The sequence below is a fragment of the Dipodomys ordii genome, unplaced genomic scaffold, assembly GCF_000151885.1.
Source record: "Dipodomys ordii isolate 6190 unplaced genomic scaffold, Dord_2.0 Scaffold31, whole genome shotgun sequence".
NCBI lineage: Eukaryota > Metazoa > Chordata > Mammalia > Rodentia > Heteromyidae > Dipodomys > Dipodomys ordii.
In genome coordinates, this window is record NW_012267247.1 from 10,280,050 (window position 1) to 10,306,877 (window position 26,828).

At 47.3% G+C, this 26,828-nt stretch overlaps 1 protein-coding gene across 1 annotated transcript; it reads left to right on the top strand.

Annotated features, from left to right (window-relative positions):
- Window positions 1-11,593: 11,593 nt before the first annotated feature.
- Window positions 11,594-21,276, top strand: Aldh3a1 (aldehyde dehydrogenase 3 family, member A1). The gene is made up of 11 exons (XM_013016378.1): window positions 11,594-11,748; window positions 14,097-14,263; window positions 16,002-16,233; window positions 16,760-16,845; window positions 17,208-17,416; window positions 18,402-18,519; window positions 18,802-18,943; window positions 19,750-19,916; window positions 20,289-20,388; window positions 20,852-20,982; window positions 21,068-21,276. Exons 2-11 carry the CDS (start codon window positions 14,102-14,104, stop codon window positions 21,080-21,082), a joined length of 1,362 nt encoding a protein of 453 aa, XP_012871832.1. The 5' UTR covers window positions 11,594-11,748; window positions 14,097-14,101; the 3' UTR covers window positions 21,083-21,276.
- The last annotated feature ends 5,552 nt before the right edge of the window (window positions 21,277-26,828 follow it).

The following is a 26,828-nucleotide window of genomic DNA, read 5'->3' on the forward strand; positions in this document are numbered from 1 at the left end:
CCGGTCGTGGGGTCTGAACTCTGGGCCTGGGCGCTGTCCCTCAGCTCTTCAGCTCAAGGCTAGCGCTCTACCACTTGAGCCACAGCACCACTTCCGTTTTTTTTTCCCCTGCTTATATGGTGCTGAGGAGTTGAACCCAGGGCCTCATGCATGCAAGGCCAGCACTCTACCACTGAGCCACCTTCTCAGCCCTCATTAGCTTTTTTGCTCAAGGCTGGCTCTCTACCACTTGCTCCACAGCTCCACTTCTTGGCTTTAGGTGGCAGAGATAAGAGTCTCATGGGTTTTCCTGCCCAGGCTTGCTTTAGACTGCAATCCTTAGATCTCAGCCTAAGTATTATGTGCTTTTTATGTGTCTATGTATTTAGTGGTGCTGGAGATCAATCTCAAGTCTTGCAACCACAAAGGAATTGCTCTAGATCTGAGTCTTTCTGCCTGCCACCTTCCTTATCTTCCTTTAAAGATCTGGGTGTGTTATCTAAGCCTGTTGCAGCAAAAATGAAAGCCATATTTATCCACGGAGGAAACCACTGCAGAGAAGTAGAGAAAAGGCCATATTTTTATCAGCATGTTGAGACTGATAATAAATAATAATAGTGAAGTCAATAAAAACTGTTTGGAAGCTAAGAAACAAACTTCTAGAAAACATTAGGGTTGGGGCTGGGAAGATGGCTCAGTGGTAGAGCGCTTGCCTTGCATGCCTGAGACCCTGGGTTCCATTCCTCAGCACCACATAAGCAAAATGAAAAAAGCTGGAAGTGGCGCTGTGGCTCAAGTGGTAGAGTGCTAGTCTTGAGCTGAAGAGCTGAGGGACAGCGCCCAGGCCCAGAGTTCAGGCCCCACAACCGGACCCAAAAAAACAAAACAAAAGAAAACATTAGGGTTAAAAGAATATGGGGGGTCTAGGAATGTGGCTTAGTGGTAGAGTGCTTGCTTAGCATGCATGAAGCCCTGGGGTCGATTTATCAGCACCACATAAACAGAAAAGGCCAGAAGTAGTGCTGTGGCTCAAGTGGTAGAGTGCTAGCCTTGAGCTTGAGTGCCCAGGCCCTATGTTCAAGTCCCAGGACTGGAAAAAAAAGTAAAGTATGTTGAGGAAAATATACTCCATGCTCTGACAAGTCTGAAGACCAGGAGAAAAGGGGTTCATCAGAGCCTTCTAAAGGGGACCCCAAAGTCAGACTCCTTGGGTGAAAGCTGGTTCTATCATTTACTAGTGGTGTGATCTGAAATAAATTACTTAGCTTCTCTGCCTATCTGTGGAATGGAGACAGTAATAGTTCCAATCCCCTGGATGGTTGGAAGGATTAGTGAGGTAATTCCACCTGCAAGAAAATAATATTGATATTAATTAATGAATTAATACTGATATTATCCACGAGAAGGATACACATCCTGGAAAGGGATCAGAAGATGTGAAAAGGTGTGAATGGGAAGACCTCAGGTTTTCCGTGCTTTTTCCTGCTGGGCATCAGCTTGGGATTGGTGTTATCACTGGTGTTATTATCTCTGCTATTGTAACAAATCCCTGAGATAAATCAATTCATAAAGTGGAACATTTCTAGTAAGGAGGTCCTGAGAGAGGTGGATAGGTGAGGGTCTTTTTTTTTTTTTTTTTTGAGTCCGGTCGTGGGGCTTGAACTCTGGGCCTGGGCGCTGTCCCTCAGCTCTTCAGCTGCTCAAGGCTAGCGCTCTACCACTTGGGCCATAGCACCACTTCCGGCTTTTTTCTTTTTGCTTATGTGGTGCTGAGGAATTGAACCCAGGGTCTCTGGCATGCAAGGCAAGCGCTCTACCACTGAGCCACCTTCCCAGCCTCCTAGGTGAGGGTCTTAACATTCCCTTCAAGGGTGCACCTGTTGTGCCCAAACTTCCTTCCTCTAGGCAGTATCCCTTAAAGCTTCTACCAGCTCCAACAGCATGACAGGCTGGGGACTGAGCCATTGGCCTTTAGTGAACCCTAACGTGTGCCCTGTTCCCAGTGGCATTCTCAGACCACGCCAATGCCAAGAATGAGACATCATCTTCTCAGAACCCTCCTTTTCAAACCCCTGCCCTTGTGTCATGTATTTTTTGGGGGGTTAATTCTGAGTATTATATAAGCATGAAGACAAACCTAGAGAAAACATTGGTGAATGTTTGCCAGTTGCTGAGCCAAGTGTGAAAGCCAAAGACTGAGTTCAAACACGTTTGCCAGTGACAACTTGAAGCTCTTGTGAAGAGATGAAACTGGAAGTGTCTTTCCACTTTTTTGAACACATGTTATCTATCACAGGTGAGAAAGGTGCATTCCTTAGGTTTGCTATGATCTGAGGTGGGGCTTCCCAAGTGGTGCCAACGGAAACGTGCCCTCCTAGCATGCCCAGATGTGCCTCTCCTAGGAGCCTGGCTAGTCTGCAGGGGGCTCTGCTGCTGGGTTGAGGCCAGGCAGTGACTCAAGGCAGGCTCTGAGCTGGGCGGGCTGGGCATTCCTGGTGCCAGGTGGCTCGGGCCTAATTCACCATGACTTGTACTTTCCTGTGCCCTGCCCAGCAGGGTGGCTGAGCCGGGGCAGCCCTGACACTGCCCTCTCCAGCACTGCATTATGCTTTCTGCCCCACTTGGCTGGGCTCTATCCTGACTTCCCAGGACCTGTGATCTAGGAGCATGGCTTCCTGAGAGCAGTGAAGTCTGAGGGGTGGGGTGAGAACTGGGAACCTCTATGGCATCCTTGGGGGAGGCTTTCCCCCTAGTCCTTGCCTTCTGGGTCTGCAAGCCTGCAGCTTCTGTAGCCCAAGACCCTGTAACAGGCACTAGATAGAGATGGAAAGCTTCTGGTGTTCCTTCCTGGGTCTCCCCAGAAGGTGCAGCTGTGGAGGTGGGAGGGGCCACAGCAGCCCCTCAGCAGTTCTGCTGACTTCCTGCCTCTGGAATTGGTTCAGAGACTTCGGTTCTGCTTATGTAGATTTAAACAACTCTCAGATGGAAAATGTTTGAAAAAAATGCATCTTAACTGAATGCAGATTTTTCCCCCTCTTATTATTCCCTAAACAATACAGTGTAACAACGATTTACACAACATTTAGGTTGTATTGTTTTATAGGTAACTTAGAGGAAGATATGCACAGGTTATATGCAAATACTATACCTTTTTTTTTTTTTTTTGGCCAGTCCTGGGGTTTGGACTCAGTGCCAGGGCACTGTCACTGAGCATCTCTGTACTTAAGGCTGGCATTCTTACCACTTGAACCACAGAGCCACTTCTGGCTTTTTCTGTTTATGAGGTACTGAGGAATCGAGCCCAGGGTCTCATGCATGCTAGGCAAGCACTCTACCACGAAGCCACATTCCCAGCCCTACTATACCTTTTTCGTGTGATAATGAGATTTGAACTCAGAGCCTGTAACTTGCTATGCAAGTACTTTATACTTGAGCCACATGCCTGCCCTTTTTGCTTTTAAACTTAGGGACTTGTGCTTTTGTTCAAGCCAGCCTTAGAACACAGTCCGCCCACCTATAATCCCTTGTAGCTGGGATTCCAGGCCTAAACCACCATGCCTGCCTGGATCTTTATGCCATTTATGTAAGAGGCTTGAGCATTCATGGGTTTTGGTGTTTTGGGTCCTGGAACTTGTCTCGAGATTACCTAGAGATGATTGTAGTTGACAATCACCCCAGTGTCCACTGGCAGCTCAGCCTTGGGCATGAAAGAATTTGGCTAGGACCCTGGCTGCTGACTGCAGGAATTGAAGGGGGCTCAGGAGGATCCACCCAGGTTGGAAGTGATGGGCAGTTGAATGAAACCCACTTTTCCTATCGTTATCATCCCACCCTAGCCCCCTCAGTCATCCTCCTATGTCTGTAAGCCCCATTGCTGGTGCCTCATTTGGAAGTTTACATATGAAGGACCCTTACTTAGCCAGCTGGAAGGTGCTTACAGAAGGCTTTGATGGGTTGACCAATCAGGTGTGTGTTAAACACCGAGCTACACCTTGTTCTTGTACTGTACTGATGATGATGATGATTATTTGTGTGTGTGTGTGTGTGTGTGTGTGTGTGTGTGTCTGGTCCTGGGATTTGAATTTAGGGCTTGGACTCTATCTCTTAGTTTTTGTTTTTTTTTTGCTTAAGGCTAGTGGCTCTACCACTTGAGCCACAGCTCTACTGCTAGCTTTTGCTGTCTAAATGGAGACAAAAGTCTCACAGATTTTTCTACTTGAACTATTTTTCTACTTGAACCATGATCCCCAGATCTTGGCTTCCTGAGTAGCTAGGATTACAGGCGTGAACCGACCCCAGACCCTTGTTCTGATTATTTTTGAAACTAGGTCTTACTTCCCGCTTAGGAGTATGGTTAAAGTGATAGAGTATCATCCTAGCAAGTGGGAGACCCTGAGTTCAAACCCTGGTACCACCAAAATAATAATAATATAAATAAAAATAAACTTTATGGGGATCTAATTTAACTACCATACAGTTCACTTAAAGTATATAATTCTTTTTTTTTTTTTAGCATTTTTTTGTACAACCATCAATAGATTATTAAGCAGTTTTCGGTGGAGATAAAGAGCTATGCTCAATTAGCAGGCAGTCTCCACCCTGCCTGCAGTGCCTTCCCAGGGCCTGGAAACGATTAGTCTATTTTTCAATCTTTATGAACTCGCCTTTTCTGGACATTTCTGTAACATGAAAATTTGTGTATGTGGCGTTTTCTGTCACTTAGGGTCATGTTTGCAAGGTCCATTCAATGTGCAGTGAGCATTGGTCCTTGCTTCCTCCTCCGGGCTGACAGAGAGACCATATTCTGGCTGTTCATCAATCTCTCCGTGGACAATGGCTCACATGCACTTTGGCTGTGGAGTGGCGCTGTTCTGAGCATGCGTGACAGGCAGTTCTGGGATTCCATCTCCTCCCCGCTCCCCCCTTCTTGTCTTTAGTGTGCATGTTCCGTGATGGAGTTGCTGGATAAGATGGTAACTCTGCATTCAGCTCTTTGAGGAAGGGCCACGGTTTTCCAGAGTGGCTGCACTATCTTCTGTTCCCATGGCAACGAAAGGGGTTCCCACTCTTTCCACAAGCGCATCCATCTTGCCCATTGTGTCTTTGTTGTTATTATGACAAGGATAGCTGCCAGGTCTTGGGTACCAAAGCCAATGGCCCTGGGCAACTCCAGTATCTGAAGGAAACTTGGTGGGCTTAGGATGGGAGCTGCCACACCTTGTTAATTTCTGGAGTCATTGTTCCTTTGCCCACAGCAAGAGAGGTGGGGTACCCTGCCAGGCTTGGCATGCTCAGCCATGGTTCTGTGAGGGTTCTGTCTCTGAGGTGGTTTGTCTCGCTTGGTAGCCCCTTTTGTTCTTGTGTTTCTCCAACCAAGTGTTAGTCATTTTCCACTTATTTCTGTAGTCTGTCAGGCCTGAGCTGGTGCACTGGAGTGTTCTGGGAGTATGGGATGTTCTCAATTGTTCTGTTGCATGCTCACAGACAGCCTCTGTTTCCTTTTGAGATGTACTGTGTGGGTTTTCTGGTCTGCCTCACAGCTTTGGATTTCTAGAGATGGCTCTGAATCTCATCACAGGAGTGGCTTTTTCTAATTCCAAGGAGTTTTCTAACTCACTCAGCACTCACCTCGGATTCTGTGTGCAGATGCTCCTCCACTTACAATGGCGTTATGTCCTAAAAATCCTATCATAGGTGGAAAATATCCTAAAAGTCAGGACTGGGGGTGTAGCCCAGGGGTAGAGTGCTTGCCTGGAATGTGTGACACCTTACGGTCCATCCCCTGCACTGGTCCCTGACTGTCATTGTAGCTACTTAGTAGGCAAAGATCAGGAGGATCACAGTTTGAGACCAGCATTATAAAAAAAAAAAGTTTGCAAAACTCCCACCTCAACAGGAAAAACTAGGTGTGACAGCACACAGTTATCCTAGTTATGGTGAAAATATTAAATAGGATTGTGGCATGGGCAAAAAGTAAGACCCTATCTCAAGAACAACCAGCACAAAAAGGACTGGAGCATGGCTCAAGCAGTCAAGCACCTGTTTAGCAAGAAGATAAAGCCTCCAGTTCAACTCCTAGTACTCCCCTCATAAGTGTGTGACTAAGCAGGAGCCGGTGCCACCTAGTATGGACCCAACTTTTAGTAGGCTGGGCAAAGATCCAAATTCAGAATCAAAGTATGGTACCCACTGAGGACATGTGTATCATATTTACACTGTTTTTGTTTTTGATTTTGGTCGGTTGTGGGGCTTGAACTCTGGGCCTGGGCACTGTCCCTGTGCTCTTCAGCTCAAGGCTAGCGCTCTACCACTTGAGCTACAGCACCACTTCTGGTTTCCTGAGTGGTTTATTGGAGATAAGAGTCTCAAAGGCTTTCCTGCCAGGGCTGGCTTTTAACTGTAATCCTCAGATCGCAGCCTAGCGAGTAGCTAGGATTATAGTCATGAACCACCAGTGCTTGGCTTTTTTTTTTTATGGTCATGAGACTTGAACTCTGGGCCTGGGCACTGTCCCTCAACCCTTCAGCTCAAGGCTAACACTCTACCACTTGAGCCACAGTGCCACTTTCAGCTTTTTCTGTTTATGTGAGGCTGAGGAATCAAACCCAGGGCTTCATGCATGGAAGGCAAGCACTCTACCACTGAGCCACTTCCCAGCCCAAATTTTGTGTTTTTTATTTGTTTGTTTGTTTGTTTTGCCAGTCCTGGGGCTTGAACTCAGGGCCTGAGCATTGTCCCTGAGCTTTTTTTTTTGCTTAAGGCTAGCACTCTATCACTTGAGCCACAAGGCCACTTCTGGCTTTTTCTGTTTATGTGGTACTGGAATTGAACCCAGGGCTTCATGCATGCTAGACAAGCACTCTACCACTAAGCTACATCCACCGCCCCTAGTATTTACACTATGTCAAGTTGTAAGTGGATTAGCTGTGAGTTGGGAACAGCATGCCAACCTCCTTCCAGAAGGTAGTTCTCCTCCTGCAGGTGATCTGAGCCCACGTCAGACACTTGCAGAGCCACAGATCAGAAACTCTGTTTTGAGTCTATGCACAAGTTCTCCTGCCTGCCCATCTGTCTCCCCAGCCTGCCACTCTTTGCACTCAGCCCTACTGAATTTTTTTCCTATCATGAATAAAAAGTGCTCTCCTCTCCCAAAAGCTTTTTTTTTTTTTTTTAATGTCAGTTGTGGGGCTTGAACTCTGGGCTGGGTGTTGTTCCTCAGCTCTTCAGCTCAAAGCTAGAGCTCTACCACCTGAGCCACAGAGCCACTTCTGGTTTTCTGAGTGGTTTATTGGAGATAAGAGTCTCAGGGACTTTCCTGCCCAGGATGGCTTTGAACTGCGATCCTCAGATCTCACTGTGCTGAGTAGCTAGGGATTACAGGCGTGAGCCACCAGTGCCCAGCCCCCAAAGCTATTTCTAAGAAGCATTCCTTGGCAGTGTGCAAGAAGCTCACACCTATAATCCTAGCTACTCAGGACAGTGAGATCTGAGGATCAAGGTTGAAAGAGAGGTTAAAGGTGCTGTCCTTTGGCTTTGTCTTTTTCAAGGCTGGCAAGTCTAGCACTTGAGCCACAGCTACACTTCTGGCTGTTTGCTAGTTAGTTGGAGGTAAGAGTCTCTTGGATTTGTCTGCCTGGGTTAACTTGGAGTCAGGATCCTCAGATCTCAGCCTCTGAAGTGGTTAGGATTACAGGCATGAGCCCCTGGTACCTAGCAATCCAAAATATCTTGTTTTACACCAACCAAAACTGTTCCAGAGCCTCTCACTCTGAATCACCCCCACAACTGCTGCTGCTCACAACAAAAGCAAACCCCCAAATTATCAGACATGCTTGTACCACAAGCCCCTTGCCACTCCTCCAGCCCACAAGGCTGTGTCTCAGGCCGGGCCTCCACAGGAGTCTGCATCGCCCCTTCTTCAGGTCAGACTTCAGTGGGCACACTACCCTGCTTCCTGCCTCTGTGCTTGCAGTTACAAGTCCCTGCTGTCCCTTGTGTGAAGGCCTCTCACACACCTTAGGTAGGCCTCCTATGGGACCCTCAGTGATCACCTCTAGTATCCCATACACACTGCCAGCATCACAGTGTTCATATTATTTTGAAAATTTCTGTGTATTGTATTTTTTTGAGTTGAATTGAGCACCTACTCTGTGCTGGGAGTTAGGCCAAGTGCTGAAATTCTAGCAGTGAACAAAGCAGATTGTAGCTGGTGGAGGGTGGTGAGGGAAAGGCAGGAGACAAAAATAGATAAGAACAGTCATGTGTCTCTGAGTAATGATGCATTCTCAGAAATTCATTGTTAAGGCAATTTCACCATCGTCTCCAATTGTCTCCAATGATCTAGGTATCACCATTATAGAATAATATACATACATAAACTCACTATCCACCCACTCCCCATGGTACAGCCTGTGGCTCCCAGAACAAGATCAACAAAACAATGTGAGAGCAAATAAGACACATGAGAAGAGGATGGAATCAAAAGATGCAGCAAACTGGGTGCCAGTGATGCATGCCTGTAGTTACTCACCAGGCTTCAATCCAGAGGACTGAGGTTTGAGACCAACCTGGACAGAAAAGTCTGTGAGATTCCATTTCCAAAACGACCACCAAAAAGTAGGGCTGGAGGTATGGCTCAAGTGGAGTGTGCCAGCCTAGCAAGTGCAAGGCCCTGAGTTCAATCCCAGTGCTGCAAAAGAGAAGGGAACACAGAGAGAGATGGAGAGAGATGCAGTAGCTGGGCACAGTGACTCATGTCTGTAATTCCCAGCAACTTTGGGAGGTGGAGGCAGGAGAATGATGAGTTTGATACAGTTCACGTTAAAGTAGTAGTGAGATACCTTGATTCCAAAACAAAAAAAAATGACAGGGCTAGGGAAATAGCTCAAACCGTTCTGTGCTTACCCAGCATATATAAAGTTCTGCATTCAATCTTGAGCAAGGAAAAGAAAAGAGAAAGAAAAAAAAGGGAGAGATACAGTAAACAAGAGATGTATGAGGCAGCTGCCAGCCTTGTAGGTCAATCCATTATACAGAAACCTAATACATATAAATACATGCATACGTACATATACATATATGTATATGCACATATTCTCTATAATAATGATAAAAAGAAAATAGTATGATCTGGGTGCTGGTAGCTCATGCCTATAATCCTAACTACTCAGGAGTCTGAGATCTGAGGATCGTGGCTCAAAACCAGCCAGGCAAGAAAGTCCATGAGTTTCTTATCTCCAATTTCCTACCAGAAAATGGAAGTGGAGCTGTGGCTCAAGGAGAGTGCTAGCCTTGAGCAGAAGATGCTCAGGGACAGCACCCAGATCCTGAGTTCAAGCCCTAGGACAGGCATACAACAGAAGGCAAATAGTAAATATTCTGAATAAGTAAATTCCTAAACCAGTAGCATAGTGTTTTGTAATCATCAGGAAGTATGTCCTACACATGATTTTGCGTGTTATACTTTATGCAGTAGGTAACATGGTAGGTCGTTTCTACCAGCATCACACTGGGGTAATGCCCTTCACTAGATGGTACTATGGCTATTTCAGCATACATAGGAATTTTAAATTCAATTACAGGGGCTGGGAAGGTGGCTCAGTGGTAGAGCACTTGCCTTGCATGCTCGAGGCCCTGGGTTCGATTCCTCAGCACCACATAAGCAAAAAGAAAAAAGCCGGAAGTGGCGCTGTGGCTCAAGTGGTAGAGCGCTAGCCTTGAGCTGAAGAGCTAAGGGACAGCGCCCAGGCCCAGAGTTCAGGCCCCACTACCGGACCCAAAAACAAAAACAAACTCAATTACAATCCTAGGGATTGTTGTTATGCAGTACATGAGTGTAGACAATAGTGTCTACAGAAGTCAGATGCTGATAGTTTATGGTTAAAATCTTAGCTACTCAGGTGGATGAGATCTGAGGATCATGATTTAAAGCCAGTGCAGGTGGATAAATCCTAGACTCTTATCTCCAATTAACCAGCAAAAAGCCAGAAATGGAGGTGTGGTACAAGGGTAGAGCATCAGCATTGAGTGAAAAATCTAAAAGGTGTGAGGCCCTGAGTTCAAGCCCCAGTACAAGCATACAAAACAACAACAACAACAACAACAAAAAACCACAACGAAAAAAACTTCTAGAAAGCCAGGTGATGGTGGCTCATGGATGTAATCTTAGGTATCAGGGAGGGTCAGATCAGGGAGTACTTCAGTTCTAGGCTACCCCATACAAAACATCCACAAAACTCATCTCAGTGGAAGAAGCTGAGCATGGTGGTGTGTACCTGTCATCTCAGCTACTACAGGAAACCTAAAATAGGAGGATCACAGTCCAAGTGTGTGCCTCAAAAATAAGGAATCTCTATGCTGGGCACCTGTAATCCTAGCTACTCAGGAAGCTGAGATCTGAGGACCATGGTTCAAAGCCAGCCTGGCAGGAAACTGTGAAACTCTTATCTCCAATAAACTACTCAGAAAACTGTAAGTGGTGCTGTGGCTCACGTGATATAGCACTAGCCTTGAGCTGAAGAGTGGAGGGACAGCGCCCAAGCCCAGAGTTCAAGCCTGACGACCAACCAAAAAAAAAAAAATAGGGCTCTCCAGTAACAAAAAAGGGCTGGGGTTATGGCTCAAGTGGTAGAGTGCCTACCCAAGTAGGTGTGAGGCTGAGTTTAAACCCCAGAACAATTCCACAACAACAATAAAGCCATACTCTGGAGAAAAGGAAAATGACAAGGATGGGTGGTGTTATTTGGCAAGATAGGTGGGTGGATATCCCAGTTTGGGGTGTGTGTGTGTGTGTGTGTGTGTGTGTGTGTGTGTGTGTGTTATGGGAGAGGGGAGACAAGAATGCCCTCAGGGGCTTGCAGGCCATGGTTGGAGCTTTTTGTCTGCTTCTGAGTGAAATAGGAGGCAAAGACTTCCAGACATTGGCGAGGAGCCTGCAAGTGGGTGTCAGAGGCCAGAAAGGGCTGGAATCCACCTTGGCAGTGGAGGTGTGAGAAGTGACTGGATATGATGGATCACAGTTGACCATGATGTGACACAGAGCAGGACACCAGAGAACACCTGTTCCCTTCAAAAGAATCCTGTCCTGGCTCTCCTCCTTCCCAGGTGCCACACAGGGAGAGGTTCTGACAGTTCTCACAAGTTCTGGCCTCTTCGCTGCCAATCATGGAGGGAGGTGACCTACCCATCAGTGGGCACCCTATAGAAAGCTCCAGCTTGCAGGTTGGGGCCTCGGCCTCTACAGGGCGCTGGCACCTGTGCATGTGGTGTGAGTGGTTAGGTAACTATGAAATTTGGGGGTACGCTTTTGGAGCCACAGCATGCACACTTCATGACTCCTGTCTTCCCCACAGTGGACCTTATGCAACAGGGAACTCAGAGAACAGCATGTGGCCAACATACTCCGGAAATCTGGAAGAGGTCCACGTCAGGCTGAATCAATCAGCACTCCCCACGCCCAGGGCAAACATAAGAGGCTTGTTTTGAAGATTGGATATGAGCCCTGCCCAAGCCTTCATAGACAATCTTGCATTTCAGAGTAGAACAAAAACAGACAATCCAAGGTCTAATCCCTAAAACCCCAACAGTAGGGAGCAAAGGTTTGGATTATGCTACACCCCACATTTGAATATTGTTCTTTCTTTGTCACGCAAACTTCCTGGGTTGGGTCTCCAGGGCCAAGTGGGTGGGAAGGAAGGGTCTTTAAATATGAAATCTCTTGGCTCTTGTTTATTCCAGGAGCCCCAGCTACTGGGAGAGGCTGTGTCAAAGGTAATCCTCGTCTCCCAGCTTCCTCTCTCTCTCCTATAGGTGGGAATTGCTGGGCAGAGTGTGCATTTGGAAGGTCAAAGTCTTGCATCTGTTCAGGAGGGTACCACCTCCTGAGCATTCTCTGGTGGGTCCTCAGCACCTGGAGGTAAAGGTTCTGTAGATCTGTGGAGCAAATGGCCTCCCCGACCCTTGGAAGGCAGCAGGGCTGAGAAGCTAAGGATGTACAGTTTGGGTAGAGATATATTTTGAGTTCAAACTGTGGCTGGAGTGCTTGCTGACAGAGAGGCCAGAGACAGAGCATTGAACAATTTTCAGTCCCACTTTCCTCATCGGTGAAGCAGACGTCTACCTGTCCCTGATTCTTGAGCATTTACTCTGACCTTTTCTGAAGACTTAAGTGGGGCAGGAGAGGGAGCTAGAAATAGGGAAGGCCCTGGGACAAAGTTAAAATTGGCACTCTGAAGGAAAATGGATGCGAGAATTCTGGAAAGGAGGCTTGACCTCCAAGGTGGGCTGTCTCTAAGTCAGGATCAGTGGCTTGGGTCAACACTGCTCTTGTTTGAGTGTCAGGAAGAACATCAGATGCTTTGTGTCTCTGTTAGTCTTTCAGCCACCCTCTGAATCAACACTATGGTTGTTAACCAGAACTTGCAGAGGAAACTGAGAGGCCTGTCATTCACAGAGAACACACAAATCTGAGTTTGAGGAGAGTTGACATCGAGGGTGCCAATGTAGCCAGCTCTACCCATACCAGACTCTTCTCCCTGGTTGCTTGCTCTTCATGGCCCTGGTTTGACCATACCAGGGAAGAAAATAGGGTGTCCCTGAACAGCTGCATGGCTGAAGTCATGGTCAGCTGCAGGGACCTGGCCTGAGGGCAGGTAGGGTTAAGGGACCCCACTGAGGGTGATCCCCAGCTTCCGGTCATACAATAGGAGAGAGGTCCATGGCATGCAGGCTTGGGGTATCCTTGAAACTAGCAGTGTCCATCCTCTTTATACAAAATCCTAGAGCTAAGGCTGGGGGGGGTGTCCAGCATTCAATGGGCAAGAGGGGTAACAGGAGGAATCAGAAAGAAAATTTGAGCAGGATCATGTATTTATAGCCAATACAAGTATATATATATGTATATATATATATGTATAAGATTTTTTTTTGGTTTTTATTTTTGTAAAGTAGAAATAGCACCTTACCATACCAAAAGTTAGAAGCACTGTCTGTGAGTGGGTTGAGCATTCTGGAAGGGGTAAAGGAACTGGTGTTAGGGACCTCTGTGGAGCTGAGCCTGACGCTGAAGGAGAAGAAGGGAGAGAAGGGAGGAGAGAGGCACTTTCTTCTGTGCCTCCTTTTGTCTTTTTTGCTTTTCTCCATGAGCATGTATTGTGTCTTCAAAAATGTAACTAAGACAAAGATACAAGCTCATTACAAAATGTCAAACATTGTAGGAAAAGTTTGGGCATAGCTCAGGATAAAACACATTTAGCATGTATGAAACAAAGAAAGAGAAAAAGGAGGGAGGAAGAAAGAAAAAAGGAAGGGTGGGGGAGGAAGGTAGGAGAAAGAGAAAGAAAGGAAGAAGGAAGCAAAAAAATCACCAATAATTGCACCCTCATCACTTTTGGTCTTTTCCTGCATTATGCAAACCCCCTCTCCCCCCTCCCCCCAACACACCCTAGTAACCTGATCCTTTCTTATCCCTAGAGCCTGGGAAACATCTGCCTTGGACCTGCTGAATAGCTTTTCTCTTTCATTTCTAAATAATTCAACAGGAGGGTGTGGCTTAGTTCATTTAAACTACCTCCTGCTGAGCACTCCCAGTATTTCAGTGATGACTTTCTTGTTCGTGAATGTTTAGGAATTGTGATTACTAGAAACTCCTGAGTATGCACTGTGTCACAAATTCCTTTGGAAGACGTTTGCTAGATATTTCCCTATCACTTCCAGAAGAATCATCCCAATTCGCCAGTGTTATTTCTTCTATCAGAGGAAATTACTGCTACATTTTTTGCATAGAAATCTGAAGCCCTGTGAGGTTGCTTGGCATTGGGCTGTGCTACACAGGTGTATCACACACTGATGTAAAAACCTAAGCCTGGTTCAGCTCTGTCAAGGATCCAGTGCTTTTGAGAACAATGACTTAGTCAGAAAGGTTGGTCTGACTTCATCCAGTCTAATCTGGAAAGCTACCCTGGCCCTGTCCACAGCACATATCCAAGATCCCACCACCCGCTACTCTGCTTAGGATGGTGTCACTGCTTCCTTGACTTCATTGCAGATCATTATCATCTCTTCTGGGATGTGACCATCCACCTTTCCTGCTGCTGCAAGATGTTCTCTGCTCCCTACAGGTACCATGAGCAAGATCAGCGACTCGGTGAAGCAGGCCCGGAGCGCCTTCAATTCAGGTCGGACGCGCCCGCTGCAGTTCCGGATCCAGCAGCTGGAGGCGCTGCAGCGCATGGTCAAGGAGCGCCAGACTGACATCGTGGACGCGCTGGCTGCCGACCTGCACAAGGTGCCAGGGTCCCCAGGGCCGCGAGGGGCGCGCGAAGCTGGGCATAGATGAGACAGGACGGGAGGAGGGGGGCAGTTGCAGCTTGCTTATAACGTATTTACCGTGTATTTACGTGCCCAGGACCACACTCTCCCCCAAACACTGCAAGTGTTACAACCATGTTATAAGAGGGGAAACTGAAGCAGTGAAAGGATTGGGGGATAATTTGGGGGTGGCGTGGGGCCGCCACACCTACCACCTGCTGAGATGAGGTTCACTACCTTCTTCCTTCTTTGCTGGGCAGGGTCTCTGTCTGGTCACATGTCACCTTTCTCTCCTTGTCGTCTTGATCTAGTCTGCAGCAGGGCATCCATTTCAACCATCTCCTGCCTGCGTGATAACCCAAACTTCAAGTCCCCTCATCCCTCAGCCCCATTGAGCCCTACCTGGTTCTCCACATCCGGTGGCAGCCCAGAGCTTCTTCCTCCCTCCCGGTCCCCAGGAGGCCGCTCCATCCCTCAGCCTGATAAAAAGCAGATACTTCCCAATTTACAAATGTTTCACCTTGCTTCTACCCTCACTTGTACCTGGGAGGAGAAAGGAGGTGCACCCCCCCCCAATAATCCCTCTAGATCACATCTCTACTGTTTCATGGCTTACCTACCAAGTATGCTCTGTCTGTGCTCCTGAAGTTTTAAAAATGGCTAAAGACAGCCGGCCACCGGTGGCTCACACCTGTAATCCTAGCTACTCAGAAGGCTGAGATCTGAGGATCACGGTTCAAAAGTCATCCTGGTCAAGAAAGTCTGAGACACTCATCTCCAATAAACCATTAGAAAACTGGAAGTGGCACTGTGGCTCAAGCAGTAGAGCACTTGTCTTGAGCTGAAGAGAGCAGAGACAGCGCCCAGGCCCAGAGTTCAAGCCCCATGACCAAAAAAAAAAAAAAAGGCTAAAGATTTCTCACTGTAAACCACAGCGAGAAAATTCACCCTGATGGTACCAAGTTCATAAAAATGGTGTACATTTACCCAGTGAGGAGGCTCATTTTTATAATCTCAGATATTCCTGAGCTGGAGACTGGGGGTGGGGATTGTGGTTCAAGGACAAATGGGGCAAAAGTTTAGTGAGATCCTATTTCAATCAGTAAGCTGGGCAAGGTGGTGCACACAGTTTAATCCCAGCTACTTGGGAGGCTGTAGGAAGGAAGAGTTTGGTCTGAAGGAGGCCCCAGGCAAAAAACACAAGACTCTACTTGAAAAAGACCAAAAGCAAAAGACGGTTGGAGTAAGGCTTAAGTGAGAGTATCTGCCTAGCAAACTTGAGGACCTGAGTTCAAACTCTAGTACTGCCAGAAAACAAAAAGTACATATTTGTGTCTGTGTCTCCTCTCTCCTTACCCATCTTCTACTCCAGGAGGCCCTAAGCCCCCACAGCAGTCCTTGGTCTCCTGTCTGCTCCCTGCCTGCAGCTTTTCTCCTGATCCTAGAAGCCTCTTCCCTGTACCCACTTTTTTTTAGGATGGTCTGCGAAAGCTGCCTTTCCAAGTTCAAGTTTCACTTTGGTCCATAAGCTTTCCAGACAGCACATCAATTCCATTCCTGTGACCTTCAAATCTATTCTCCATTCCCTCACTAGCCTTGTCCCTCAGGCACCTCACTTGGGACAGATCCAAATATGCCAGGGCTCCCAGTCTGGTAGAGAGGAGGGGCCCTCTACTCTGCTCAGGCTGGGAGTTGACTGGGAGTCCTCTCTGTAGAATGAGTGGACTGCCTACTACGAGGAGATAGAGCATGTCATGGATGAAATTGAGAACACGGTCAAGAATCTCACAGAGTGGGCTGCTGATGAGCCCGTGGTGAAGACTCGTCAGACCCAGCAGGATGAAGCCTACATCCACTCGGAGCCCTTGGGTGTGGTTCTCATCATCGGTGCCTGGAACTACCCCTTCAACCTCACCATCCAGCCCATGGTGGGCGCCATTGCTGCAGGTAGGGGAAGGGGCGTCTATTCTGGGATGGGCTTGAGCCTGTGGGGAGATGAGAGAGTCATAGGATGCTTGCAAGACCAAACCATTTAGCTAGGTCTCCAAGTGCCCAAGGACAGGCAGGATCAGGTGTTCACAAGGCTAGCTGGCCCTATCCCTGTATATGTGGGCAAGAGATGGCCCACTCTCAGCCAATACGTATCAAGAGGGGCCAGCACTGCTCTGGGTAAGCCCAGGCCTGAATCTCTCTCTCTCTCTCTCTCTCTCTGTCTCTCTGTTTCCTTTCACATTTTCTTCCCTGACCCTTCAAGTGCAGCACTGAACAACATGTGCCAGTGTATGTACTTGGGCGTGCTCTTGAAGTATGTACCTGTGCATATTTTTATGATGTATGTCTGAAACTCTTCCCTTCTTTTTCAGAGGACACATATGATGGAGGCTCTAGGCTTGGTCTGTGTATGTGTGTATGGGGGGGGACAGATTGTTTGGAGGGTAGCCTGGGTGTGACCCTGACTCTGTGTATTCTGCAGGAAATGCAGTGGTCCTCAAGCCTTCAGAGGTGAGCGAGAACATGGCCATCCTGCTGGCTACCATCGTTCCTCAGTACCTGGACAAGGTAAGGTATTCTCTAGGGCTCAAAGGTAACTTTGTTGGGGCCAGGCCTTTGGGGCTTGAGGAATAGCAAATTCATATTTTTTGATGGTAGTGGGGATTGAATTGAGGGATTCCAGCTTGCTAAGCATCCACTCTACCAAGTGAAAGAGCCATTTGAGTGACTCTCCCAGCCCAGGAACAGTGAGTTCTTGCAGCATGGGTCTAGCCACAGGTGGGGGAGAATGTAGCCTTAGCATTTGCCTTCTCCCGTTGGGGTGAACTCCATCCAGGTAGAATGCTGAGAAGCAGGGCTGCTAGTCTCAGCCATTGCCCATTCTACATGCTGGGCTTTTGCTGAGCCTCCTCTCTCTTCTTGTTTGGAAGGATCTGTACCCGGTGATCACTGGAGGTGTCCCTGAGACCACAGAGTTGCTCACTCAGAGATTTGACCACATCTTGTACACGGGGAGCACAGGTGTGGGGAAGATTGTCATGGCAGCTGCTGCTAAACACCTGACCCCTGTCACACTGGAGCTGGGAGGCAAGAGCCCTTGCTATGTGGACAAGGATTGTGATTTGGATGTGGCCTGCCGGTGAGGATCTGGGGTTGGGTGGCTGCAGCAGCCTTCCATTTGTCTTTTGACACAGACCTGTGCCAAGCACTGTGGTTCTGCTCTGCCTAGCACAGATGCTCTCCACCCCACAGAGCCCACCATCCTCAGCAAAAGCTGCCAGGGTAGTGGGAGTTGGGCAGAGGAGGGGGACTCCATTCATAAAGAGATATAAGGATCCTGAGGAACCTTCTTAGAGGGGAGAGCTCCATGTGGAGCTCTGATCACTGTGAGGGTCACTGGGGAAGGAGGACTATAAGCAGGGACTGAAGAGAACAGTAGGCCATTCAGGGCATGGAAAACTTTGCCAAGTCCAGTCTTCTGCTGGGGCATGGGCTGATATGAGGTCTGGCTCTCATCTCTGGATGGAGGACTTGGATCTGCATTGTCTCACCCTAGCCATGGCTCTGGCTACCTTTGTATCCTTCATGTGTGGTCTCTCCAAGTGGAGGGATGACATCTAAGCCTTTAAGAACACGATCAAGCTGGGCATGGTGGGCGCACACTTGTAATCCTTGATGGGTGGAGGTAGGAGGATCTGGAGTCCAAGGCCAGACTGAGCAAAGTCATGATAATCTAACTCAAAACATAAACCAAAGGACTAGGGGTACCTTCAGTGTATGGTACAGCACTTGCCTAGCATGTAAGAGGCCTTGAGTTCAATCTCTAGTATCTCAAACAAAAGAAAAGAAAAAAAAACAAAGAATGAGAGACAGAAAACCTGTTCACCCTAAATGTCCTAAGAAATCTCCCACCTGTCACACAGTGGCTCCAGGAGGGGCTGGGTCTGTTCAATCCAGTGGGCTGAAGTAAATAGGTTGCTTTAATGGGACTCACTGGTGCCAGCTCACAGCCTGTGGACCTGTGGACCAGTGGGTTCTCCTCTAGCCTTGATCCTGTATACACCAAATGAGACATATGTTCTCAGGAGCCTCTTTGAATGTCTTCCACTTGGGGTTTTTCACAGACGCATTGCCTGGGGAAAATTCATGAACAGTGGCCAGACCTGTGTGGCCCCTGACTACATCCTCTGTGACCCCTCGATCCAGAACCAAATTGTGGAGAAGCTCAAGAAGTCACTGAGAGTGAGTGTGGGCCCCAGGGCTGAGGAGGGGTGGGAGATGTATGGTAGAGGTGGGCATGATGCCACCAGTGATTTCTAGAACTCTTGGAAATCCCAGATGGCTTTTATTTTGATCAGAAAAGGACTGTGCAATGCAGTTAATTTGGAAGAGACTAAAAATCAGAAAGGGGGGGAAATGCCTCACCCAGAATCCCATTCTCCTGGCATATGGCTGGGAAGCCTTTGGCCATAATTAGGGTCTATGTCCTTCCCTGAAGCCTCCCCCCATCCCATCTCTTCTCAGGAGTTCTATGGGGAGAATGCCAAGCAGTCCCGTGACTATGGAAGAATTGTCAGTGACCGGCACTTCCAGAGAGTGATAAGCCTGATTGAGGGCCAGAAAGTGGCCCACGGGGGCACCTGGGATGCGGCTTCTCGCTACATAGGTGTGTGCCCAGCCCTCAAGAGTAAGCCTATCTGCCTGCCTGGTCTTCTGGGTCCCCAGCAAGTTTGTAGCAAGTGGGCACAAATATTTGACAAGACATGTTTTTACTAGTGGGCTGGTGGTAGGTGACCCCCCCCACACCCCAACCCCCAGCCTGAGGCTCTTAGCCAGTGGGGGCAGAAGACAGCTTTTAAGAAGCCCTCTCTCAAGCTGGGTGTGAGAATATGGTACCTGTAACCCCAGCACTTGGGAGGCTGAGGTAAGAGAATCAAGAGTTCAAGGCCAACCTGGGTTACATAGTGAGACTCTATCTAAAAAACAACAAGGAAGAGGAGGAGGAAAAAGAGGAGGGGGAGGAAGGGGAGGAGGAAGCAGTCTTCTCAACCCCAGAAGCCTCTATTCCACAAGGCCAGAGAGAGGCTCCATTTCCCTCATCTCTGATGTGAGCAGTGAACAGATCAATAGAGGCCACAGGAGCCCTAGGTGGGTCAAGCTGTGAGAAGTCCCCAGTACATAGGCTAGGGAATACCAGATGGGGCTTCTTTTCCCTCCATTTATCAAAGAGACAGAGTAACTCAAGTAGGGATGCTGGTGGCCAGCAGGGATAGTTCAGACCGAGCTTCTGTCCCTAACTACTAGTCAGTAGTTGTCTTCATGGTCTGCCAGGATGGAGTCTTAGACACAGTGGGACCATGGAAATAGCTCTCTGGAGCCTTGTCCCTAAGCCTGAGCAGCTTTATCCACAAAACAATGGAGGCAGGAGCTTGGTCTCAGCACCAGCAGACTCTAGCTCCTTTCCTGCCTCAGCCCCCACTATCCTCATTGACGTGGACCCGCAGTCCCCGGTGATGCAGGAGGAGATCTTTGGGCCGGTGATGCCTATTGTGTGTGTGCGCAGTCTGGAGGAGGCCATCCAGTTCATCAACCAGCGCGAGAAGCCGTTGGCTCTCTACGTTTTCTCCAACAATGACAAGGTGGGCTTGGGAGTCCTCGCCGCACCCTGGGCTCCAGGGCACAGACTCAAAGAGGATTTAGGTGATTCACAGATTGCAGCTTTGCTGTTCATCCTGTGTGACCCTGGGCAAGTTACTTAACTTTTCTATGCCTCTCTGGCTTCATTTCTAAGATGAGAACAGTAGCATCATACGAGAACTATGAAAAAGGTAGCCGTGGGCCTGGTGCATTGTGTGGTCATGGGAGCTATCATGTTATATTTGGGGATGACTAGAGGTGGTGGCTGGGGCTGAGGATGTGGAAAGCAGTGGCTGGGGTTCTGGGACATGCTCAGACAGGTGGGGGAGGCAACCCTTGGGCAGTATGAGGCCAGCATCTGGTTCTTGATGTAGGTCATTAAGAAGATGATTGCGGAGACATCAAGCGGTGGGGTGACGGCCAACGATGTCATTGTTCATATCACTGTGCACTCTCTGCCCTTTGGGGGTGTGGGTGAGTCTGGGGTTGAGCTCATTGCCTACTTCCATCCCTCCCTCTTTTCCATCCCTCTCCCTTCCTTCCTTCCTCGGTCCCTCAATTTCTCCCTTACTTTCCCTCAGGGCAGGCAAAATCCATCTTGGAAATCAGGCAGACCAGGAGCAACCTGGGGCTTCAGAGTCCCATTGACCTCTCTCATTTGGTCTTTGGCCTCTGTTTTGGAGCCTTATGAGGTCCTAGAGGTCACCTGACACTGGCTGGTTTTACAGGGATTTCAAATTAGGGGGGGGTCATATGACCATTTAGTGGTATATCTGAAAGCAAATTCTTCCTGGGCACTTTTTGTCGTCTTTTGGCATGGATACCCTGAAGGACTCCCTGGGAACTTGATTTCTCCAGGAGCTCAAAAGCAAAAGAGACTCAGGAGGGTTGTCAGCACAACCTGGGGCCAGGTTCTCAAGCAGACATGTCTCCATAGGGTACAGCGGCATGGGGGCCTACCACGGCAAGAAGAGCTTCGAGACCTTCTCTCACCGCCGTTCTTGCCTGGTGAGGTCTCTGCGGAACGATGAAGTCCACAAGGCCAGATACCCCCCAAGCCCCGCCAAGGTGAGAAGTGGAGAGAGAAAGGGGGCCAAGTAGGACAAAAGCAAGGCCTTGAGCCTCACTGTCCTCTCCCTGTCCTTCCTCACAGATGCCCCGGCACTGAGGAGGGTTGCTTTGCCTGGCTAGTTCATGCTGTGCTCCAATGGAGGGTAGATGTCCTCATTTGCTTTCTTGCCCCTTGAAGAATTGCCTCTGGGAGACCCCAGACTTGACCTCTTGCTCCTCAGCCAACCCAACTCAACCTGACTCTAAGATGGACCCTGGGCCTTCCCTTTCCAAGCAGTGCCCCTTGCTAGACACAAAGAGACCAATAAAGCTTTTTAGAATGGAAAACATTTGTGCAATTTGTCCTCTGCACCTTGCAGTCATCAGCTGTGTCCAACCAGACTATTCTGCCCTCCTAGTCTGATTATTCTGATGAGCCCAAGAAGGTTTCTCCCCACACTCTCAGGGCCTTGGGGTCAGGGTGATGATGATTCACAAGGCTGTGGCAGAAATGACTGAGAGTCATAGGTCAGCCTGGGCTACACACATACATAGGGAGATCCAACAAAAGCAAACAAACATTAGGGATGGGATGCAGCTCTGTGGTAAAGTACTTGGACTTGGTCCTGGGTTTCAACCCCAGCACGCACATGCGCTCTCTCATTCCCTCTCTCTCTCTCTCATTCTCTCTCACTCATTCTCTCTCTCTCTCTGCAGCAATACAACGTTCAGAGAGCTTACACCCAGCCTTTCAGTTTGTGTGGGCAGTATCCAAAGACAAAATGACAACAAATCTAGCTTTAAAGACTTTAACTTGGGGGGCTGGGAAGGTGGCTCAGTGGTAGAGCGCTTGCTTTGCAAGCCTGAGGCCCTGGGTTCGATTCCTCAGCACCACATAAGCAAAATGAAAGCCGGAAGTGGCGCTGTGGCTCAAGTGGTAGAGCGGTAGCCTTGAGCTGAAGAGCTGAGGGACAGCGCCCAGGCCCAGAGTTCAGGCCCCACAACCGGACCCAAAAAAAAAAAAAAAAATTATAAATTGGGGGCTGGGAAGGTGGCTCAGTGGTAGAGCGCTTGCCTTGCATGCATGAGGCTGTGAGTTCGATTCCTCAGCACCCACATAAGCAAAAAAAAGAAAAAGAAAAAAAAAGACTTTAACTTGGCTTTTACTTGCAATTCTAGAATGAGGTCTACTGAGCAGAGGAGGTTTGCCATAGGGGAAGAGGAAAGCAGACACACAACAAAAACAGATTTATGAGCTTGAAGTTACTTTCCTTATAGGGTAAAAATAAAAGGCTTAAGTAAATCAAGCCCCTTTTGATTGATAATTGTGAATCTTCTGTTGTTGTTGTTGTTGTTTTTAAAGTAGATTGTTTTAGAGTTCAGTTTAATTATGAGGCATCTAGCACAATTTTTTTTCTTTTTGGTTGTGGGCCTTGAACTCTGGGCCTGAGCACTGTCCCTCAGCTCTTCAGCTCAAGGCTAGCACTCTACCACTTGAGCCACAGCGCCACTTCTGGTTTTTTTTTCTGAGTGGTTTATTTGAGATGAGAGTCTCACGGACGTTCCTGCCTAGGCTGGCTTTGAACTGCAATCCTCAGATCTCAGCCTTCTGAGTAGCTAGGATAACAAGCATGAGCCACCAGTACACTGCTGTTTTTGCAAATTTTTGACAGATTGCCTTAGTGCTTATTCAAAATTAAACGTTTTTCTTTCTTCACTGCCTCTGTGGAAACTTTTTATGGGGTAGGAGATTCTGAGGTTAATATTTCTCAACACCAGTTGAAGAGTTCAGGAAACCTGTCTCTTTGGTATGCTGATGGTTTAAACTGAGGGCTGGAACAATGACCAGCCTGTATTGATTACTAAATAAAAATATGAGTGAATAGGTTTAAATCACTGGGCTGGACGCTGGTGCCTCATGCCTGTATTACTACTCTGGAGGCAGAGATCTGAAGATTGCAGTTCAAACCCAGCCAGAGCAGGAAAGCTGGAAACTCTTTTTTTTTATTGTGAAAATACCATACAGAGGGGTTACGATTACATGAGCAAGGTCTGAAACTCTTATTTCCAACTAACCACCCAAAAGCTGAAGTGGAGCTATAGCTCAAGTGGTAGAGTGTTAGCCTTGAGTAGAAAAAGCTAAAGGATAGCATCCAGGCTCTGAATTCAAGACCCAGTACTGGCAAAACAAATGAATAAATCAACAAATGCGTTGTTGGTGTTGTGTTGCCTGACCCTCTTACACCTTGTGTCAGCATCGCACTTGAAATTGTATTATTTTTGGATAGTAACAAGCTTCAGACGAGCCAGCTGGGGTACAAAACAGCCCAGATGTCTTAAATCATATTAACAACAATGATTATATCCTAATGAAAAATAATGTGTCCCAGTATCCTCACAAAGAGGCACTCAGAGGCCTTCCAAGGTTTGGTTCCCTCTCTGATAACTGATAGTTGCTCCCCAGCCAGAGATGGGAGAAAAGAGGAAGTCTTATCTGGCTCCCTTTGCCTTCTCTTCTCCATCTTTGCCTTCCCAACATCTCTAGGAAGTAAGGGTGTGAACCTGTTGATACACAAGGAAGCAGGCTGAGGAGTTAATATCAATTGGCCACAGTTTTCACCATGCCAGTCTCAGGTACCATGGCTCAGGAGCAGCAGATCATTGCCAACAACATTGAAACTCTTCATCACCTTTGCTTGAAGAGCTGTTGGCAGAACTGGAAACACAGCCTGGAGACACAGCACCCATGAGTGCTGAGGTGTCACCTGAGTGAAAGGTAGGGCATTTGGGTGGCAATCATATTGGACTCTTTTCCTTCTTGTTTGCTTTTCTTCTCTCTCTTTCTTCTATTTAGTATTATCATACATAACATCATTTATAATAAACTTATTTTATTACAAAGTCCCAAATGCAACCTCTTCTTTACTAATGCCATTTCTAAAGTAGATACAAATTCAAAACAACTGGGGGAACCTTCCCCCTCCCTCACAGCATATGTGCTCTAGTCCCAACACCTTGATTCAATCTACTGTTTGTTCTTTCCATTACACGGATTAAAGAATAGGCTAGAAAAATATTTGGAGAACTATGACTCAACCCACCCAAATAATGGCTACTGTCCAAAACATAAATAGCCAAGAATTGTCAAAGTCATGGTATCAGGACAAGCAGGTGACACTTCTGGACTGCCCATGACATCCAAGACATGCTATTGACAGCTCACAGAAGGCTTGCAGCTTCCCAGCTCACAGTCCTGCAGTGACAAGCTTTCAAAAATCACCCACTCACTCACGCTTCAGTTCTGTTGTTCCCTTGCCTCTATGTTTAGATTTTTTTTGTTTTTAATTTTGCAATCATAGTCTCTTCCAAGTTTCAAACTTTAGCTAGCGTTAGAAGATTTTCGTTGTTTTTTTTGTTTGTTTGTTTGACTTTTGTTTTCTTGCAGTGCTGGAAATAGAATCCATTATCAAGGTTAAGATTCCATAGATTCAAGTGTCTGGTGGATGTTCACTTCCTGGTAGCTCATAAATAACAACTTCTTGCTGTGTCCTTACATGGTGGAAACAATGATGGGGCCTCTCTTGGGCTTTTTTATTTTATTTTTTGCCACACCTGAAACTTGAACTCAGGTTCTGGGCTCTGTCCCTGAGCCTCTCTGTAGCTCAAGGCTAGCACTCTACCACTTAAGCCACAGTGCCACTTCTGGCCTTTTCTGAGTTGTTTATGAGAATCTCATGGACTTCCTGCCCAGAGTGGCTTTAAATGGTAATTCTCAGATCTCAGCTTCCTCATTACCTAGGATTTTGGTGTGAGCCACCAGTGCCCAGTTTAGGCCTTTTTTTAAAAATGAGGGCACTTACTCATCTTCCAAAGACTGTACCTTCTAATACTGTTATCTTGGGGTTTAGATTTTGAACATATGGATTTGGGAGGGGGGCACACACAAGTATACTCAAACTTACATCGTTTGATGAACACAGAAGCATTCTACTAGAGATTGGCAAGTCCAGATATGACAGTTGGAATAGTGCCATTTTGTCCCCAGGAGGACTGAACTCCTGAGCTTAGCAGTCCAGGTTAGTCTGAGGCGACAGTCTATAGATTATGATTCTACAGTTTGGATCTTGAATGTTCCCTTAAGGCTCATGTGTTGAAGGCTTGTTTCCAACTTATGGAATTATTGGAAGATGATAGAACCTTTAAGCGGTGGAGCCTCATAGGAGGAAGTTAGATTAGTGTGGGTGTGCTCTTAAAGGGGATCTTTCTCTCTCCTTCTCTCTCTCCCTCCCACCCCCCTCTCTCTGTTTTTCTATCTCTGTTCCTGGCCTTCATGAAGTAAATAAGTCTCCTCTGTAATGAACTCCCATCATCATAGTTGTTGTGCTGCCACAGGCCCCAAGAGATAATGGATTGAAACCTCTGAAATTGTGAGCCAAAATAAACCTTCCCCATTTATGAGTTTCCTTTTTTTTTTTTTTTGTCGGTCGTGGAGCTTGAACTCTGGGCCTGGGCGCTGTCCCTCAGCTCTTCAGCTCAAGGCGAGCGCTCTACCACTTGAGCTACAGCGCCACTTCCGGTTTTCTAGTGGTTTATTGGAGATAGGAGTCTCACAGTCTCTCCTGCCCGGGCTGGCTTTGAACCGCGATCCTCAGATCTCAGCCTCCTGAGTAGCTAGGATTACAGGCGTGAGCCACCAGCGCCCAGCTCCATTTATGAGTTTCTTATCTCAGGTACTTTGTTACAGCATGGAAAGCTGACTAATGAAGAGATCTACTGAGCATGGCATGACAGATATAGAAACACTAGGTTTCTGGTGAACTCCTTAGTACTTTTGGTAATCATTATCCTAAATTTATTTTGAAGTATGTTTTTAGATATTTACATCTGAAAACATCTTAACTGATGAAGGGAGTCAGTTATGTGGTCCAGGACAAACTCTAGTTTCTTTCCCTCCACTCAGCTGCTGTCCTTTTCCTCTCTTCTTTTTTTAAAATTTTTTATTATGAAAATACTGTACAGAGGGGTTACAATTACATGGGTAAGATAATGAGTGCATTTCTTATCAAGCATTGTTGCCTCTTCCTTTGTTTCCCCTTCCTATCCCCTTCCTATCCCCTTCCCATATCCGACCCCACCCCATATCCCCCCTCCCCTACCCCCCGGCCAAAGTTGTAAGGTTCATTTTTCGACATAACGACTTGTACATCTCATTGTTGCAATGGGTCCACCTGTATCCCTATATAAACGATTTGTTTTTTCCCTTCCCCTCCACAAATTATACCAACATCAAATACAGTGAAAGCAGGGGTTATATCGTGGGGGAGAGACATACAAAGCAACAAAGAAATCATCTTATAAATATGTTAGAAACAATCACATGAAAGTAAAAAACATTTAAATACTTATTTCACCTAACATCAACATATCTGACCTTTTCTGCTTGTTTCAGACATATACTAGTTATTACAAATAAGGTCTCCTCTCTTCTTGCCAGATCAACTTCATGTCCTTTGAGGAGGTCTGGCTGTCCCTGTCTGAGAGTTCTGCCCATGATCCCAGCAATTTCTCCCCTTCCTGGTCCTATAGGTAGGTATTGGCCAGGCCTCCTTATTCTAAACATGTATATACACTGGCTCCTCATCTAGACCACTGTCTCTCCCAAGTTATTTTTTGTGGGGGAAGGCTCTGTTGTGGGGCCTGAACTCTAAGCCTGGGCACTGTCTCTCAGCTCTTCAGCTCAAGGCTAGCACTCTACCACTTGAGCCACAGTGCCACTTCTGGCTTTTTCTACTTATGTGGTGTTGAGGAATCGAACCCAGGACCTCATGCATATGAGGCAAGCACTCTACCACTGAGCCACCTTC

Coding starts and splice junctions, on each gene's coding strand:
- Aldh3a1 (XM_013016378.1), top strand. CDS start 14,102: ATGAGCAAGATCAGCGACTCGGTGAAGCAGGCCCGGAGCGCCTTCAAT. Junction 16,234..16,759: donor GGTGGGCGCCATTGCTGCAG/GTAGGGGAAGGG, acceptor TGTATTCTGCAG/GAAATGCAGTGGTCCTCAAG. Junction 16,846..17,207: donor TTCCTCAGTACCTGGACAAG/GTAAGGTATTCT, acceptor CTTGTTTGGAAG/GATCTGTACCCGGTGATCAC.